General features: G+C 39.4%; 1 protein-coding gene across 3 annotated transcripts in view; it reads right to left on the reverse strand.

The window, feature by feature from the left end:
- LOC147262267 (anoctamin-4-like) overlaps positions 1-18,324 on the reverse strand; it is a 57,645-nt gene that overhangs the window by 28,960 nt on the left and 10,361 nt on the right. Inside the window, exons 3-10 of one of the 3 annotated variants that reach the window (XM_086200994.1) lie at positions 16,677-16,868; positions 8,433-8,633; positions 6,441-6,589; positions 6,105-6,254; positions 4,905-5,005; positions 4,633-4,677; positions 4,429-4,560; positions 4,113-4,219 (exon numbers count right to left, since the gene is read on the reverse strand). In XM_086200994.1, coding sequence (XP_086057120.1) covers positions 4,113-4,219; positions 4,429-4,560; positions 4,633-4,677; positions 4,905-5,005; positions 6,105-6,254; positions 6,441-6,589; positions 8,433-8,633; positions 16,677-16,868 — 1,077 coding nt within the window. Of the gene's footprint in view, positions 1-4,112; positions 4,220-4,428; positions 4,561-4,632; positions 4,678-4,904; positions 5,006-6,104; positions 6,255-6,440; positions 6,590-8,432; positions 8,634-14,761; positions 15,170-16,676; positions 16,869-18,324 lie in introns of those variants that run through there. The other 2 variants (XM_086200995.1, XM_086200996.1) reach the window with 2 other exon arrangements.

Consider the following 18,324-nt stretch of genomic DNA (forward strand, 5'->3'; position numbering starts at 1 on the left):
AGAAGAGGGGTTGCAATATTAATACATAACTCTGTCAATTTTGAATTGATAAGGGAGATCAAAGATAGCGAGGGCAGGTATATATTAGTACGAGGGAAAATAGAAAATAAACTAACCACTCTTCTCTGTGTTTATCTGCCCCCACAAAGCGAGCACAGATTTATGAAGAAAGTTCTTGATCTAATAACTTTAGAATCAGAAGGTACATTAATATGTGGAGGAGACTCTAATATGGTGTTAAATGGAAAATTGGACACATCCAATAATAAGAGAAATACTACCCCACAATCTAAATTACTAAAGAAAGGACTGGACGAAATAGGCTTGGTGGATGTTTGGAGGGAATTTCACCCTACAAGTAGACAGTATACATTTTACTCTGCCCCCCATTCTGCATTTTCAAGAATAGACTATTTCTTTACATTCCAAAATGACAGACACAGAATTTTCAACTGTGAAATAGGAACAAGATGCATTTCAGACCATGCGCCAATTTCTCTTTCATTATATTTGGACAGCAGACCAAAGAAAACAACCTGGAGACTCAATACAAGTTTACTAAACAATAAAATATTAGTAAAGCAGGTCAAAGCCGAAATTAAGACCTTCCTGGAACTGAATGATAATGGGGAAGTGAATCCAAACATTTTATGGGACACTTTAAAGGCAGTTGTCAGAGGTAAACTGATATCACCTGGTACAGCAATTAAAAGTGCGAAAGAGAACAAGTATAATGAACTAGAAAACAATTTAAAAGACTTAGAAAGACAACAGACATTAAATCAAACCCCCCAAATATTGAATAAAATCAAAGAATGTAAAAAGCAGATATTAGATATGCAGAAAGAGGAAATGGACAAAAAATACAAATTTATAAAACAATCCTACTATGAGGCTGGCCCTAAAGCATCAAAACTGCTGGCAAAGAAAATACGAAAAAAACAAATATCACAATCTATAAATAAAACAATAAATCCAAAAACAGGAGAAACTTATAGCAAACTTGAAGAAATTGATATTGCATTCCAAACATACTACAAAACACTTTATTCCCAACCAGAACAAGAAAGCAAAGAAAATATTGAAATATTTCTAAATTCCCTAGACCTTCCCTCAATTGGAGAGCATCAAAATAAGTGCCTTACCTCAAAGATTACAGCTAAGGAACTAGATACTGCGTTATCAAAACTTAAGAGCAATAAGACACCAGGAAGTGATGGACTCCCAACTGAATGGTACAGGACCTTCAGAGAAGAACTGACACCGGCTCTTCGTAGGTCCTTTAATTGGTCCCTTGAAAACATATCAATCCCACCCTCATGGAATGAGGCAGTTATCTCTGTCATTCCAAAAGAAGGCAAAAACAAAACGTTATGTAATTCTTATAGACCCATTTCCATCTTGAACCAAGATTACAAACTATATGCGTCCATACTATCTAGGAGACTAGACTCTTTGATCCCTGAATTAATTGACAGTGACCAAACTGGCTTTTTAACGTGGGTCTAACTGACATTAGACCCACACTTCACATTATACAAAACATCAGGAAAACAAAAACAAGTTCAGCATTGATAAGTCTGGATGCTGAGAAAGCGTTTGACTTTGTCAGTTGGGAATATTTGTTTCTGGTTTTGAAGCGATTTGGTTTCACTGAAAAGTCAGTTAACAGTATCAAAGCCTTGTACTCAGCTCCTACAGCGAGAATAAGGATAAATGGCCGTCTCACTGATCGTATACAATTGGAAAGGTCTACACGTCAAGGATGCCCTCTTTCACCAACTCTCTTTGCAATTTACATAGAACCTTTGGCACAAGCAATAAGGGAAGATAACAATATACAGGGGATTGTAGTTAATGACGTGGAACACAAAATAGCATTGTATGCTGACGACGTTTTGCTTTATATACACAACCCAGAAATCTGCATTAATGCCCTCCTAGATCTCCTTGACAAGTTTGGTAAATATTCAGGTTATAGACTTAATATAACGAAAACCCAAATATTATCATTTAATTGTAACCCATCATCTGAACTTAAACAAAGATTTCCCGTTGACTGGTCTCGAAAAGCAATCAAATACCTAGGTATTTGGCTAACACATAATTTTAGCAACCTATATAAAAAAAACTATGAAACTGAACAAAAAAATTAAAGAGGATTTGGGTAGATGGACAACGTCTTTGCTGAGTTTCAGTGCAAGAATAGATATAATAAAAATGACTATTTTACCCAGATTACTGTACCTATTTTTATCATTACCAATAGAGATTCCAACCAACCAATTTCATGAATGGGACAAACAAATATCACAATTTATCTGGAATGGGAAGAAACCAAGGATTAAATATAATACACTACTTATCAATACGCAAGAAGGCGGTATGTCTCTCCCAAATCTAAAGGATTATCACTACTCATCTCAGTTAAGACCTCTTATCCTTTGGTGTGATAGTAAATATGAAGCGAAATGGAAGGAAATGGAGAAGCAATATAGAGGTATCCCAATACAAGCATTAACTGGAGACTACAATTTACTAAAAGAGTACCAAGATCACGCAGACTCTTTGACCCAGTTTACCCTACAGTCATGGTTTGAAGTTGTAAAACAACTAAATTTATGGACTCAAATTAAAAAACTTAGATATATATGTCGGATACATATGATACAGAGTTCAAGCCAAATTCTATGGATGCTAGATTTAAATATTGGATGAAAAACGGAATCACTTCTTACTGCGCTATAATAGAAAAGAACTCCTTACAAAGTTTTCAGAAACTGAAAGACACATATAGATTGGGAAACCACGATTTTTATAGCTATCTGCAGCTTAGGCAATATTTTTTAAAAGAAGTGGTTGAAAATAAAGCAAGCGCAGAGCCTACTGAAATAATACAACTAATTGTAAAGGCATACACAGGAGAATCTAAATCATTAATTTCAAAACTTTATCGGGGATTTGCACAGGCTCGGGGAAATACCACAAAGTATATTATGGAGAGATGGGAAAAAGAACTGAATGTGAAGATAACCAGTCAACAGTGGTTGAACATGTGTAGGACAATTTATTCCACTACCTGCTCTACTCACTGGCGTGAATTTAGTTGGAAAAATCTAGTACGCTTTTTTATTACTCCCAAGATGAAGACATACCTCGGATCAGTGGGGACTTCATGTTGGAGGAATTGCGGGGACAGCGGTGCAGATCACCACCACATCTTCTGGACTTGCCCAAAGATTGGGATTTTTTGGGAAAATATTTGGAGACTTATGCAACAAGTTCTTGGATGTCAATTCCCTTTGTCATGTGTATCTCTTTATTTAGGTGATCTACCAGAAGTAATAACTGGACATGATAAATACCTTTTAAAAATATTTACAGTGGCGGCGAAAAAAGGCATTACTCGTAAATGGCTGCAGTTAGAGCCACCTACAAAAGAAAACTGGCTGGAAATAATAAAGGAAATTCAAGAAATGGAGAGATTGACCTACGCATTGAGACTTTGTAAGGATTTATATTTTTCAAAATGGAAAAAATGGCTAATATTTTTTAAGGAATAGGACAGATGGCGGAGGCTGTACTCTACTCTACTCCCCAGTACTGAATCTATGTTTAATTTGACTACATTTCTGCTCTTTGTAGAATTTGTACTGCTCTAAATATGTAAAGCTTAAGAACAAACTGATGTAAAGGTGCTATTTTCCTATGTGTTTTTTTTTTTCTTCTTCTAATGTATAAAAGATTTAAATAAAATCTTAAGTGACAAAAAAAAAAAACCCCTGGACATTCAGGAACTGACCTAAAAACCCATTCAAATATCTCCTTGACTTTTAGACAAGAGCCATTCGAAAATGTTAACTTTTTCTTGTTTTTAAAACTCATTGTTACATCACTACATTATAAAACAAGATAAAAACACGAAACAATTGTCAAACTGGATGCACGATTTGCAACAGTCCAAATAACTCTTGATTGAGGTTTAATTGAGGTTAATAAACCCTTTATAAGGGTTGCAGAGAACAGACCATTTTTATTGTCTCAAACGTTTTGCTGTCAATTTTCACTTAATTTTCAAGTATTTCTGTTGTCACATTCAGGCAGACACTTACCCATTTTATTTTTTCCCTCCTCATATTTGACCCGTTGGAGGATGTGGTAGACAACACGGCTTCTGGTGGCGTTGTTGAAAAATGTGTCCTTGTTGTGGATTATGAAACTGCAGTGAAATTAAACCAGTATTATAAATCTGTCTCCTGTGAATTATATTTTCTATGTGTGTGTTTGTGATTGTGTGTGTGTGTGTGAGAGAGAAAGACAGAGAGAGAGAGAGAGAATATATGGATGCTTACAAGAAACAGTCAACTTTTTAAGAAGCGAGTGTAGAAATGAGGAAATACACAGGGTAACACATTTGTAAGAACGCACTGATGTATCCGTGACCGGCTGAAGGGGGCAGTAAAGCTCTCATTCTCCTCTAAATCAGGCAGAGTGTCACTGTCAAACTTCATGGGCTTGCGTGGGAGCCAACCACGAAGTTTGTTGATGCGCTTCTCCATCCTGCAAATGAAACTTCTATTAAGGCTGCTCGAGTTTTGCTTTTCCAGCTGATCTCATTCTGCATAGACTCACCTGCTCATGAACTTGTGCCTCCGCTGCATGTAGAAGATTTTTCTCCTGGAATATGTAAGGGGTTGAAAATGGACTTGGGTGATAAAAATAATGAACAGTACTATTACAAGTGCTGCTATTAGCTATTCTAATTTCCTATAGAATTCAATATTCAATTAAAGCTATGCATTCGATATATTTGCACTATGAGGTGACGCAGCCTTCCACATATGTAGAATGAAATGGGAAGGAATCCACAGGTTTCCAATACTACCCACATGTACTTGTCCTACCTGAAAGGCATACGGATGTTCATAAGTTCTGCGTAGTAACACAGCACTTCCCATGGCGCGTGAAGCTTAAGAAAGATCACATCGCTGTTCGTTGAGGATGCCTAAGATGAATCCAACCACAAACACAAAAAAAAATCTTGAGTAACAAAGTGAGCTAGTAAATGAGGACCACTGAATGGCACCTGTTATTGACCTCCCCCAAGAAGGTCATGTGGCATTGGTGGTGTATTTATGTGTCTGTTTACAGGATTATGCAGATACTAGAAGGCTCTCAAATGGACAGCAGGAGAAAAAGACTGAGTACTTCAATATGGCATTTCATTCTGTAATGCCATATAATCCATTTTGGTGCATTACCTGTCTTTATTAACCCTTATATCAAAATTGCATGGACATGGTGCACATATATGCAAACGGTAAGCCATAGTTGTACTCTATACAGAATGTATAGTGTCTGTAATGAGATCAATTAAGTACCATAATAATTGTTCGACTCAGTGTACCAAAGATCAGTCTGTCTAATAGAATTAATGTTTATCTCTGATCAATTACTAATCATTTACTATGATATAATAATCAATACTTAGCGCCGATTCACCTTTTTCATCATTCAATCAAATATATACGCCACATTTCACATATAGTGCTTAAATTGCTTTATTTTGGTTGCTGTGATGCAATTTATGTACAAAATATGTAAGTGAACAGCCACTTGCATTCAGCAGCTACAGTACTGGAGGCCAATAAGTGAAAAAGAAGAATGACTATTTGGAATAATAAGCACCTGGAGAGAAAACAAAGTAACGTAAGACTCCAGTTTGACTTTTTTTTTGACAGTGCGAACACTAAATCACATATATATTAATACAATACAATAAAGATTTATGATTTTAAAAAAATCCAAATTTTATATATCTGTGATACTCATTTTATTTAAATAAGTGCCTCGTCACATCAATATTGTTTTCTCAAACTTTGGGAGATTTCATTGAAACATGAGAGTTTAGCAAAAAATATTCCATCCATCCATTTTCTTCCACTTATCCTGATAAAGGGGGGCTGGAGCCTCCTCTGCAACCCAACATTGATAAAGCTCCTGATTGGCTCTTGTAGTTGTTAATGGCGCAAGCATTACAGTATTGATGGTCCATACCAAACTTTCGGATATATTTTGCTCCTGTGGGATATAGCTGCTTTTACCTCCTTTTCCATCTGTAATCCCTCTGCACGGACGTTCCTCTCAAAAACTTCCCTTTTCTCCGACTGCGAGCTGGACTTCCTGTAAACCAGAATGTAGTCAATACGACTCTTTCCATCACTGAAGCAAAGACCGCCGGACTTACTTCTCGCCTGTAAAAAGACAAAAGAGAGACAGAGAAAAAAGAAATCATCACAACTGACAAATGGTATGGTATACAATCAGGACCTATAGGGTCTCGTCCAAGGGAAAACAGTTTCCATTTTTCACAGCACTAGCTTGGAAGGAAAATTACTTTTTGAGTGGATATCAGGAGCAATGACTCCAGAGCCACTGACCTCTGAGAGACCAGAATGAGACCTTGTGTTATCGTCAAGGATGCTGCTGTGGGTGCCAGCGTTCAGCAGGGTAGAGTCGTCATCTTGGGATGGACTGCTGATGCTCTCTGATTTTTCTCTCTCCAGCAACACACTCACATCCTTCAGAGCTGGAGGGATGATGTGTAGAAAACAGAGTAGTAGCAGTAGTACTAACATAGGGAATGCACAACAAACCACTGGACCACAGTTTTCTCAAAAGCGCCATAAAAATGACTTATCTTGTTTAACACATAGTAAATAATTATAATGCTGACTTTGTTTACACAAAGTCAACGATGGTACAATGCTGTCTCAGAGTGTGATTTTAGAGACTGGCATCCTTCAGTCCTTCAGTCAGACATGTGATGTCAGTTCTACTGTTCCTGCACTTTGTTTAACACAGGCATCAATTCAGTGCAGTGAGTATCTCTGCTGCTAGAACATTTTGTCCCCCCATTCTGTCGAAGAGCAGCACCACAATATCACCGCCTTTAATAGACCTTGTGTGTGTGTGTGTGTGTGTGTGTGTGCGTGCGTGTGTGTATGACTGCTGAACAGATCACTTTGTCACCAGTAATAACAGCAAAATAATTAAAAATCAAACCCACAGTCTTCTTATTTGCCTCTTTGGAGTGCAAAACCCTTCACATTAGCACACCTTAAAAGGTGTGAAAGTGATGTAATCACTTCCCATTTTTCTGTATTTGAGCCCCTCCAACCATTGTGGGTAATATTTGGAGCTGATCATCGTTAAGGGCCTATAAATCTTTTAATACACTCCATCTGTTTCCTTGGGAAACCTCTGGGATCTCTGATGTGTTAGCAAAGCTCCGTCTTTTTATTTTTTGTTCTGGTATTTGTACTAGGAAAAAAAACACATACTTTTTCAGATGGATCGTAAATCCTGTGCAATCAAAAGCAAACTAACAGGCATCGAGGGAGCTAAATGATTTAACTTTCTTAGCAGCTATCTCTGATGTGCTCCATGTAGATATTTCACACAAAAGAAGGTTCTCAGATGACGTTTCTATCACCTTACTGCATATACTATATGAAATGATCCTATCCATCAGATGTGCGGTGTTAAGCTTTTCCACTGTAGTTATCTGGTGATCGCTATTTTTTTTTTTCTTTTTGACTGTAAATAGTTGTCAGCTGCATGTGAGGATGGTGCTGCTGAGGGAGCTATGGGGGAAAATACATAAATAAATAAAAAAAGATACAGTCATGTTCATGAGCTCAAAGACAGTGAGGTTTCCACAGAGTTGAGGGCATTTGTTTGGTTCATGATAGGAACACCTACTTTTTGGGAAACACCTAGCAAACCCCAAAAATAACTTGTAACTTCAGCCAACAAATTAAAACATAGCAACTACTACCACCAATCAAGGCTGACTGTGTAAAAGAGGATGGGTTCACTGCTGGAAAGACCAAGATGAAGACTAATGACTGTCGATGGAGGAGATTAGATAACAATTCCCACCCACTACCATTCAGCTAACTAGTGGTCAGCTGGTAACCATCGCCATTACTAGACAGACAGATATGTCAACTGCAGTTCTCAACCGCCCCGTAACACGTTTGTTGGTTGTTTTTTCTAGCTTCACACAAAGTATCTGACAGTGGTCTTTCCCTCTCAATCAAAACTATCAGAGGAAGTAGTTTTTAAATGAGTGTGATGCACAATACAAACCTGGCTTGAAATTTCCACAAGGACTGGCACTTGCTGTGATAATGCGGAGGGAAGTCATCAGTAACATTAACACAAATATTCAACAAGTTTGTGTACTGTAATGACTAGCTGCTATTAATACTAACCACCTATGTACAGCAGCCTAATGATCACATGTACAGCTGTAGGTACAAGGTACCAGTAGTACTTTCAGATTACTAGTAATTCTTCTGATTTTCCTAAGGGACCTTGAGTGTGATGTTCCCTCACTTTTCATACATTGCGTCTCTGGCTCTTACCAAGGGGAGGCACATCGTCATGCATGCTGGAATCTGGTGCTTCAGCCAAGGATTCCTCCATAATATCTGCCGTCCCACGGGAGGCAAATGGAAAGGATCTGTCCACTGCCTGGTTGCCAGAGGCTGAGGGCTGCAGCGAGACTCTGCAGCAGTTCTTGCTCTGCCACTTGGGCTCAGACCCATGTAGAGGTACACTTAAACCTAGGAGACAGATCATATGTTTTTGGTAAGATAAAACGCATGAATTAAATTTTTGGCCACTTGGGGCAGCACATCAAACTCTAACCACATTATTGACATATCATTTAGTTGATGCATCCATCCATCAATCCATCCATCCATCCATCCCTCCATCCCTCCATTTTCTACACCATTTATCCGTTAAGGGTTGCGGGGCACTGGACCCTATCCCAGCTTACATTGGGTGAGAGGCAGGGTTTATTCAGGAGGCGTCACCAGTCTGTCACAGGGCCATCAGGAGCAATTATAGGCTCAGTATCTTGTTCAAGGATACTTTGACATGGACACTAGGGGAAATGAAGATCGAACCAGCAACCCTTCGGTTACTAGATGGCCACTCTACCTCTGAGCCATGCCACACCGAGCAATCTTGGAACCCATCAGATACGTCGGACAACTGCACATGAATGCTTAACATGTGGTTGGTCAAAGATTTTCAAAAGGCCAACAGAAACCAGATGCTCCCCTGCGCCGCCATATTCTCCCTTGCCTACAGATTCTATATTTATATGCAGAATCTGTAATACTCATTCTCCTTTAGTTTTACTTTGGTCTCCAGCAACCTTCACTGCTGCACTATGTTCACCAGCTAGTTGCTAACTGTCACCAGCTGCCAAATAATGCAGGACTGTTTGGGTAGTTTGAATAGTTCCAGCAGCAATTAATGAGCAGGAGCCAAAACAGTTAAGTTATGGGCCATTAAAAACAAAGCAATTGGTTAAAAGACAGTAGATTTCAGAGGAAGGGTCTGCTTGAATTGAAAATCTAACTAAAGTCTAACTCTGTTGATCAAAACAACACCACCATTCATACGAACACACAATATAAAAAAAAATGCTAACTGGAGCAGGAATAATACACTCATCATAGTGGACATTTGAACACCTGCAAGTCCAAACTAAGGTTAATCCATCCATCGTCGTCGTCTTCCGCTTATTCCTTACTAGTAAGGGTCGCGGGGGGGGGCTGGAGCCTATCCCAGCATCTACGGGCGAGAGGCGGGGTTCATCCTGGACAGGTCGCCAGTCCATCACAGGGCCAACATACAGAGACGAACAACCATTCACACTCACATTCATACCTACAGTCAATTTAGAGAATCAATCAGCCTAGTCCCCAAATTGATGTCTTTGGATGGTGGGAAGAAGCTGGAGTACCAGACAGAACCCACGCAGGCACAGGGAGAACATGCAGACTCCACACAGAAAGATCCCGCGCCTGAGCCGGGACTCGAACCCAGAACCTTCTTGCTGTGAGGCCACAGTGCTGACCACTGCACCACCGTGCAGCCCCAACTAAGGTTAATATTTTTTTGAATTGTATAAATTTGATCAGGTTCTGTCTTGTGTGTGAACACACTAAAGAGCTGTGCATGACTACCCTAAATTCTCTCACCATCATGTACAAGGGCTTCATTTCCCTACACTTGACATGGATTGCTTTTTAGGCTGGCAATTGTCTCACATTGTATTTCCATTTGAATAGAGGAACGTGAATGAACAGATTCATTTTGTTCAGTTAAATACTTCCTGACTTCTCTCCATGGGCTGCTGAAGCTCATTTTGATTTCTATTCAACTTTTCCTTCTTTTGTTTAATGAGTGACTACAGCATGCCTCAACTTCCTGTAATGGTCCAGATGTAAAAAAATATCAAGAAACCAAAATGTATCAAGGCTCAGTTTGATCTGGATCCAGACCACCTGCTTGGATCAAAACAAACCTTTCACACCTGCTACTGTGTGAGAAAATGCCCTGAATGTTTGTTGTCAAATGGTTGGCTTATTATATGAAGCTACTTTTGGCAGACATATTTCTCATTAATCTTTTCTTCTTGAACAAAAAGATCATAATGACAGACAGCTTGAAAACAGCTGAATAGTCGAACAAAAAAAATAACAAACATCCTTTCCAATCACTGCTATGGTTTAGAGATGTGAAATAAAAGAAGTTGAAATGGGAAAAGCAGCACACTATCGGGAATGAGCTAGATAAGGGTGTCTTTCTTTACACCAGGGGTGAAACAGAATATGACAGCTGAGTATCTTTGAAGCCCTTAATAAGGATTAACCTTTCAAGACCTTGAAAAGACAGACTCTCTCCATGGGAACACATAAGCATAATCTAACTGGGTCTATTTGTCAGACGGACTATATCCTCTGAGAGCAGAAATTATTTAAAGCTTAGCAAAACAGCTTGAACCAGCTACATCTAAATAGGTTTGTGTCTCACACTTTCAGTCCTCTGGAGAGGAGGAAGACATCAGTGAAGGGAGGGGGTGTAAAAACTAAGTAAACTGAATGTTCATGTGTGGACCCACTTCTCTGCCATGGTGGAGTTAGGGGAAGAATGTTTCTGCTGTGGAACAATGATGCATTTGGTTTGCTTCCTTGTCCATTACTCAAATCACATTTTGCTATGCTGGTGCCAAAGTGGGGTTTGGCTAGACAAACATGATTTGCAGTACACAGGCTGTGAATCAGTGATGGAGATTAAAATACTGTATAGCGCATGAATAGAGACTCAAGAGATTAAGCTTCCATCTGTTATTCAGCATTTTTCCATCATACATTAATTTCACAAGTACAGGGACCCTTCAGCACCACCTTGTTAAATGTACATGCGTATTAAAACTCCTCAAGGACCCTCTTTCTTATTGCCTTCCACAACTGGTCTTATCAAATGGAGAAAGAATTGATTCATATAAATGTTGGCTCTCCCAAGACAGACATACTAGTCTGCATGACATCCTGCTGTGCAGAAACAGAGGCCGCTCAAACAATGTATCCATCAAATTTTAACGTCCCTGTAACCCAAGCCAACACATAGGTCACGTGGTCAAGCTTTAGTAACACAGATGGAGAGAGCTCTCTGAACTCAGTGGCAGGAAATGATAACAAGTCTTTTTGCCCCTTCTAATTTGACATTCTTTTATCCATGTTCATTTAAAAAATAAAGCAACACAAGGGCAGGATTTTCAATTTTAATTACAAATGGGCTTCAAAAACAGCTAGAAGAAAGAAATGATAACTAAATTAGCATTTTTTTCTTATGAACAGAGCTCCTTACTTTGAAAACTGCGCCCACTGGCGTTACAATATGTAACCAGCAGTTGAAACACTTCATGTTACAAGATAAAAAGGCTTGCATTAAGCTGAAAACTTCGCTTTACTATCACAGCGAGTTATTATCAGCAAAAGAAAGCTAAATTGACTGTGTTAGGATTGTGTTTATTTTTGTCTTACCACACAGCAAAATAATTAACAATTTTGTCACTCATTGACACTCACACACACACACTGGTTTAGCTAGCAGATAGAATTGGCAATAAGAAACCTTCATGCAATATTATGTTACTGGAGAAAAATGAAAGGTTTTCTTCTATATTGTGGGCATGACTTAAAATATTTCTATGTCATGTTGAGAGAAGTTCCCATCAAGAAATTAGGAGAAGATGGGTTCCACAAATACAGGACTCAGCAGCAGGAGGCTGGTGATTGATTTCCATTTACAACCAAAAGTTTCTCATTTCCAACTAAGTGCTTACACTGTAACTGTGACCACACTTACTACAAACATTTTAACAGTAATTATGATGTATCAGTGCTAAATAAAGCAGGTTTCACAACTACTCGGTTTTACAGTGGCTGATGGATGTGACAATTAATACGTCACTACTTGACGATCTAGAAAATCATTGGTGGAGTTAACAACACTGGTGCAGTACCCGTGTTTTGGGAGGCCATGTGTTGTGTGACGTCACACAACCACCCTGACTAATCTCTAATTTTGGTCTCAGAGTTCTGAATTTAATCCCTGCTTTACTACTGACATTTGTACAACATGAACTTTCCATTTGCAGTGCCTGTAGTTTGAGGTACATGGCCATGTGTTCTGTGACATCCCTGGCAATCTCTTGACTAGATCTCCCTCATTCTGCATGCTGTCTCAGTCAGTGCAGTACCAAATTCTGTCGTTTTTCATCTCTGACTGTTTTTATCTCCACATACATTCAGCATCAAAGCTATCCAGAGCCCTGTCTGTCACCTCAGGCATTCAAGTATATGACTTAATTCTTCTTCTTTGACGAATGTAAATGTAAAAGAAGACAGAAATATGGCTTAGATAAACTCCATGTGTAAAATACATCTTCATAGCGCCTAGAATGGACACAAGGGATGAATAAAATTGAAAAATCAATCTGAATTCCATGGCAGACATCTTTTCATGACATCGCACACGAATCTTGTTAATCAGTAATGTGTTCAGGGGGTCACAGGGTCTTAGCTTGCTAGATGAAGAAATTAATTAAACTGATTTAAATAATATTGATCAATTCGCTTTAAACGGTGTAATTTAATAGCTGTGTGTTTTTGCAGGTCAAAGCAATGAAGAGTGTTTAATTTTAATAAATTCTGTAACTGACTCCATTGTGTCAGTTTCAGCAGCCAGCTTCTTCTTTTATGCAAAACATGAATCATTCAGGACCTCCGATTTGGAAGAAGGAGCTCATGACAATGAATGCTCGAGTAGGCAATGCCTGCTACTTCGATGTGTCAGATCCATATTTAATCACGTCATATATTTACGCCATTTCAGATTAGAAATGAGTGAGAGGTCAGTTATTATTATCATTCTGTATTATTACAAAGAATTCATACTAATACATTTTAGAGGATTCAGATTTGAGTACATGTTGATTAGAGACTCACAGATTTACATGTATTGAAACACAACAGCAACTTAAAATTGGTTGAATTCAACGCATTTGATTGTCACACTTTACCTCTAAATCAAAATCCACAAAAGCAACAAAGCTCAGGTTGCACGTCTGTTTGTGACTTTATTATTTCAACAAGCATTCATCTGATCAGAGTCAGCCAACTCGAGAGGTAGCATTGCCATCTACCACTAGCCTGAGGGACATTTTCAGAATATTGTCTAGTGTAAAAAAGAAGAAGGCAGATGATAATGTAAGTAATGTGTGTGAAAATACTCAAATCATAGCTGTGATAGCTTAGCTTTTGTAACACTCATCTTTTAAATCTTTTAATACTAAATCTGTGGCAGATTGAAAGAGTGCTTTTTTTTTTACACTTTTAGGTCCTTGAAAGAAGTCTGTTCCAAATTTCCAAGAACAAACACTTAAACAGATAATGCAGATGTGATTTTCAAAGAACTTTTTGTCTTAAAACTGTAGTTGCCAACAAGTGGTAGAAGGTAGTTGTGGGGGTATTCAAGTATGTAGCATAGTTTGCTCACAGTATAGCTTTGTATTTCTGACAACTGTACTTATGGGTCCAAAATCACGAAGGTGAAGTTAATGTTGTAAAAATGATCATGCTAAACAAAATCTATGTATCATAAACTTTTGTATGCCACAGAACTAATTGTACTTTATTTTTTGATTATAATTCACAATGTACAAATTTCATTAGCTTTTGGTGGAGGGAACCCACGTTGGTGCTAACTTTAGCAAGCCTACGAAAATACATCGTCCCTGTAGCATTCTATAGAAGTACTAGAATAAAAATGAAAAAAAGAAACAAAGACGGGGAACAGGAAGAAGATGTTAGGTGATGATGATAGGTTCCCATGAGGACAAGGTATCAGCCACCGATAAAGAGAAACTGTTCTATTTGGATTTACCAGTCATGCTTTATAAGGTGGACTGGTTGGTTACATGGATTCCCTGAGGGCATACAGCAACGATATGGCACTTGCAAACCTGCTAAAATGTTGTACGGTTGCAGCACGCACACACACACACACACACACACACACACACACACACACACACACACACACACATGCGTGCGCGCATTTACTTCAAAGAGGCATGACCTATTTCTATGTTTTTGAGGCGATGCATGATGAAGGGTAAATAGTGTAAATGACAACAACAAAAAAAACATTAACACCCAAGGGGGGGTAGCTGGAAGAGTGGGAAGGGGAGAGAATGAGTGTGTGTGAAGGTCAAATGCTTGCATGGTCACAGGGAGCTGCATGACAGAGGAGTGTGAGTAGGACACATGAGAGAGAGCACTGCAGCAAAAAACTCCAGAGTAAAGGCGGCCTTTGCTGGACTCACCGTCTGAAGGTGGAGAGAGGTAAGGCAGGCTTCACCCCTCAGTGGTAAGAAGGGGAGGGGGGCTTCCCAGCTGAGCTGCTGCAGATGCCAAAACAGCCAGAATACGCTTTCCCATATACACACACTCACACAATGCTCCCCCCCCCAAGGCCCAGCGTGCAAATAACCTCGGGAAACAAACATACATCCCACAAGAAAAAACAGCATCCCCACTTTTTACTCCGTACTCCTCATCACTGCATAGCTCGATCCATCACCACCACATACAAACACATACCAGGACAGACGGACGTGCCATTGTAAGAACGCAAAACCTCACAGAGGCTGTCAAAGATCATCTTTAGGGGGAAAAAAAACCCCACACACAACCATGAGCAGGATGTTTACAGTTGCAGAGAGCGAGAGTGAGACAGAGAGAAGGAGAGAGAGGAGGTGTGTGTTGCTCATTGGCATTCATAATGAGTCCTCTCTGGCAGCCAATCAGAGGTCAAGCTGCTCTGAAGCGTCCAATCAGAAAAAAGGGCTTGTTGTGTCAGTGTTGCTGCAGCTTAAAACAATGAATGTTGGCACTGATGAGAGTGACAGTATGTAATTCTGATAAAGACTTTAGAAACACACAATATACACACTTACCCAGATCGATATTCACTGAATTTAAAATAATGTTTTGTTTTGTTTTTTAAATCTTATTTGCAGACTCATTTTGTAATGATCTTTCTTTATTCCAAAGTAGTGGGCATAGAATTTGAAGGGTGGGGTAGGCTGCAGCCTTTCCAAAACCTCAGAAAAAAAAAACACACACACACACACACACAAAAAACACAAAACAAAAAACAGATTAAATATACTTATCTGCTCTAACATCAGCTGCAAGCACAAGATTGTTTAACCAACTAGCTGGTGCTTCTGACTTCAAAACTCAGATCTCTGCCTAGAGATTTTGTACAATTATGTGAGATTACAATAATTTACTACAAAATTACAAATAAAACTGGATTTACAGTAGGGCTGAACGATTTATCGTTTTCTGATCGAAATCGCGATTTTACAGAACGCGATCATGTGATCATCAAAGGCTCAGCTTTTAGCAACGCTCCAAACTGACCCAGGATCTGTTGTGCCCGCTGTTTTACACATACACGCTGTCTCTCTACCATCCCGTCAAGCTCACCGATCAGAGGCGGCATGCTGCTTGTGGACTGGTCAAGATAACCAATCAGCTTTAACCTACTCCTCGTGTTGTGGAATGGCGTCAGCGGAAGCAGGAGCAGAGTTGGATGATTTAATCTCTAAGAAAAGCGGTATGGCAGTCATTTGGGAGTATTTCGGATATGAGGCAGCAGACGTGCACCAGAAACAGGTACTGTGCAAAGCCTGTCGCGCTAAACTTGCAACATCAGGCGGAAACACAACCAACTTATACCGACGCCTGAAAAATCACCACCGGCATTTGCATGAGGAGTGCCTGACGAAAAAGTCCGGTGAAAAGTCGAGTGAAAATGACTTGAGATTGAGACTGACAGAGAGATTGTTCAGTGCTAGTGGCAATGTTGTCACTATCTTTTTAGCTTCATGTAGCCACTTGTAAGCAACCACCATTTTCAGGACCCATAAATGCTTAAAAATCATGTGTGGTATTTACTGATATAATAATGATAATAATAATAATGAGAGGAAGAAGAAGAAAGAAGAAAAAGACGAGTGGGTTCCATTTATGTGACAGGAATAGCTGTGAGGAGCAGGAGCATAATTAATTTGTTCAAAAAAACTGCCGCCATGGCAACTCAAAATGGCAGCGGAAAAGGGTCAACCAAAGACCAACATGCAGAACACCTCTTGGAGGAATATGAACTTCAACATGCTGCCCAGCACAGTGAGGATAGTTTGAGCCTGAGCAATAATTTCATCTACATACTGGTGCTGCTGTCACAGATGGTCTCCTGACTGGCACTGCAGGTGGGTAGCGGGGTGACTGAAAGCGACGCTGGGCATGACACAGGCTCATGATGCTCACTGACAGGCTGGACTGCAGAGGCCTCAGAGTGAACGCAGTCCGGAGTCTTCCAGTGTGAGAACTCAATGGCCACTTGACCCCCATGGTCAAAACCTGCCAGAGAAGTCAGATAACAAAAAATACCGACAGATGATGAGGGATATATTCTAAACACATCCTGACGTCCTCAGAAAAGAAAAAAAACAAAACAAGAATTCCCTAGAATGTCAAACATTATCATGCCCCAGGCACTAAGTTGATCTCCATTTCAATGTCGCCCTCTGGTGGCGAAAGCTGCCGCTACCAGTGAAACACGCCCTGGCAACAATTTACAAGAGGGGAACAATTTATAACAGTAAATGTTCAGTTAACCATTAGTGACTGTTATATTTACTTATTGTGTTCATGATAACTTTAGAAGGTTACAACAAAGATGGATGTAGAAAGTGGGAGAGCACAGGGTGGGGTTGGGGAGAACAAGGACTAGCATGAAGCAATGAAGTTTGAGCTCACGTAGAGCATGAATGAATAGTTAATTATGCATAAGCAATCCTTTTTTAGCGCTCGTGATGTACAGACAACTAATTATTAATGTATCCTTAACGGAAAGTGTTTTATATCCTTACCTATGCAAACACAAACATGTAACTTGATGACGCCTAGCGAATAACTGTAGTTTATAGTCATGCTACATCCTGATCATTGTTTGTGACATGTAATTGTGGACACTTTGACCACTTTATAATGCAAACTAATGAGGTAAATGATTCTTTAAAATGACTAATATTACCAGGAAAATCATTGATGAATATTTTTCAGGTGGAGGTTTGTGGGTTATCACTCTGGTATGTGACAGAACATTTATCAGGCAGCTTGTTTTTACAGAAGAACAGTGAAGAGCCTCTGTTGCGCTCAGCTGCTTTCTGATTGCTGAACCAGCTCACTTCACCGCCAGCCATTAACGTACCCTAGGAAGGCTTCTCTCTCACTTTCTAAGATCAAAGACCAGCTTTCACTCAGCACTGGGCTGGTGCATGTTCATGTTCCATGTCTCTGGCAGACTGACAAGCTAAACATGGCCGCACATGTTGTTCCAAGCACACAAGGTACTTTAACTTTCTCACCTGTAGCCATTTTCTTTCAGACTTGCCCAAACATCCCTCTATGTATCTAATTGCTTGTCAGCTAATCTAAAAGTCAAATATGAATATTCATAGTGTCGTCACCATGACCATTCTGCACTGTACACAGTGTAAGAGGCTTCAACTTTGATGCCATTGATTTCAGGAGCCTGAAGCTGCTGCTGAACTCACAGGTCTCTGTGGTTCGATTAGTTCCGATTCTCTGGAGATTTACACATTCAAACTTCTTGGAATGCTGCATGAAGGATTTTGGCATCCAAATTGGCACTGGAATTAGATGCCATTATGCTATTTCAAGGTTCTAAATTGCTTTGTCATGCCAACATCCTCAATTTCCTGTGCTTTTTATGTCAATACTTTGATTGGGTTAGCAATAAAATACATTAGGCACACGCTTCTGAAACCCTTTAGGCCTTTTCCTTTTTGTT

Source organism: Aulostomus chinensis, chromosome 4 (assembly GCF_037954235.1).
Source record: "Aulostomus chinensis isolate RoL2024-O1b breed Wild chromosome 4, RoL_Achi_v1.0, whole genome shotgun sequence".
Taxonomy (NCBI): Eukaryota; Metazoa; Chordata; class Actinopteri; order Syngnathiformes; family Aulostomidae; genus Aulostomus; species Aulostomus chinensis.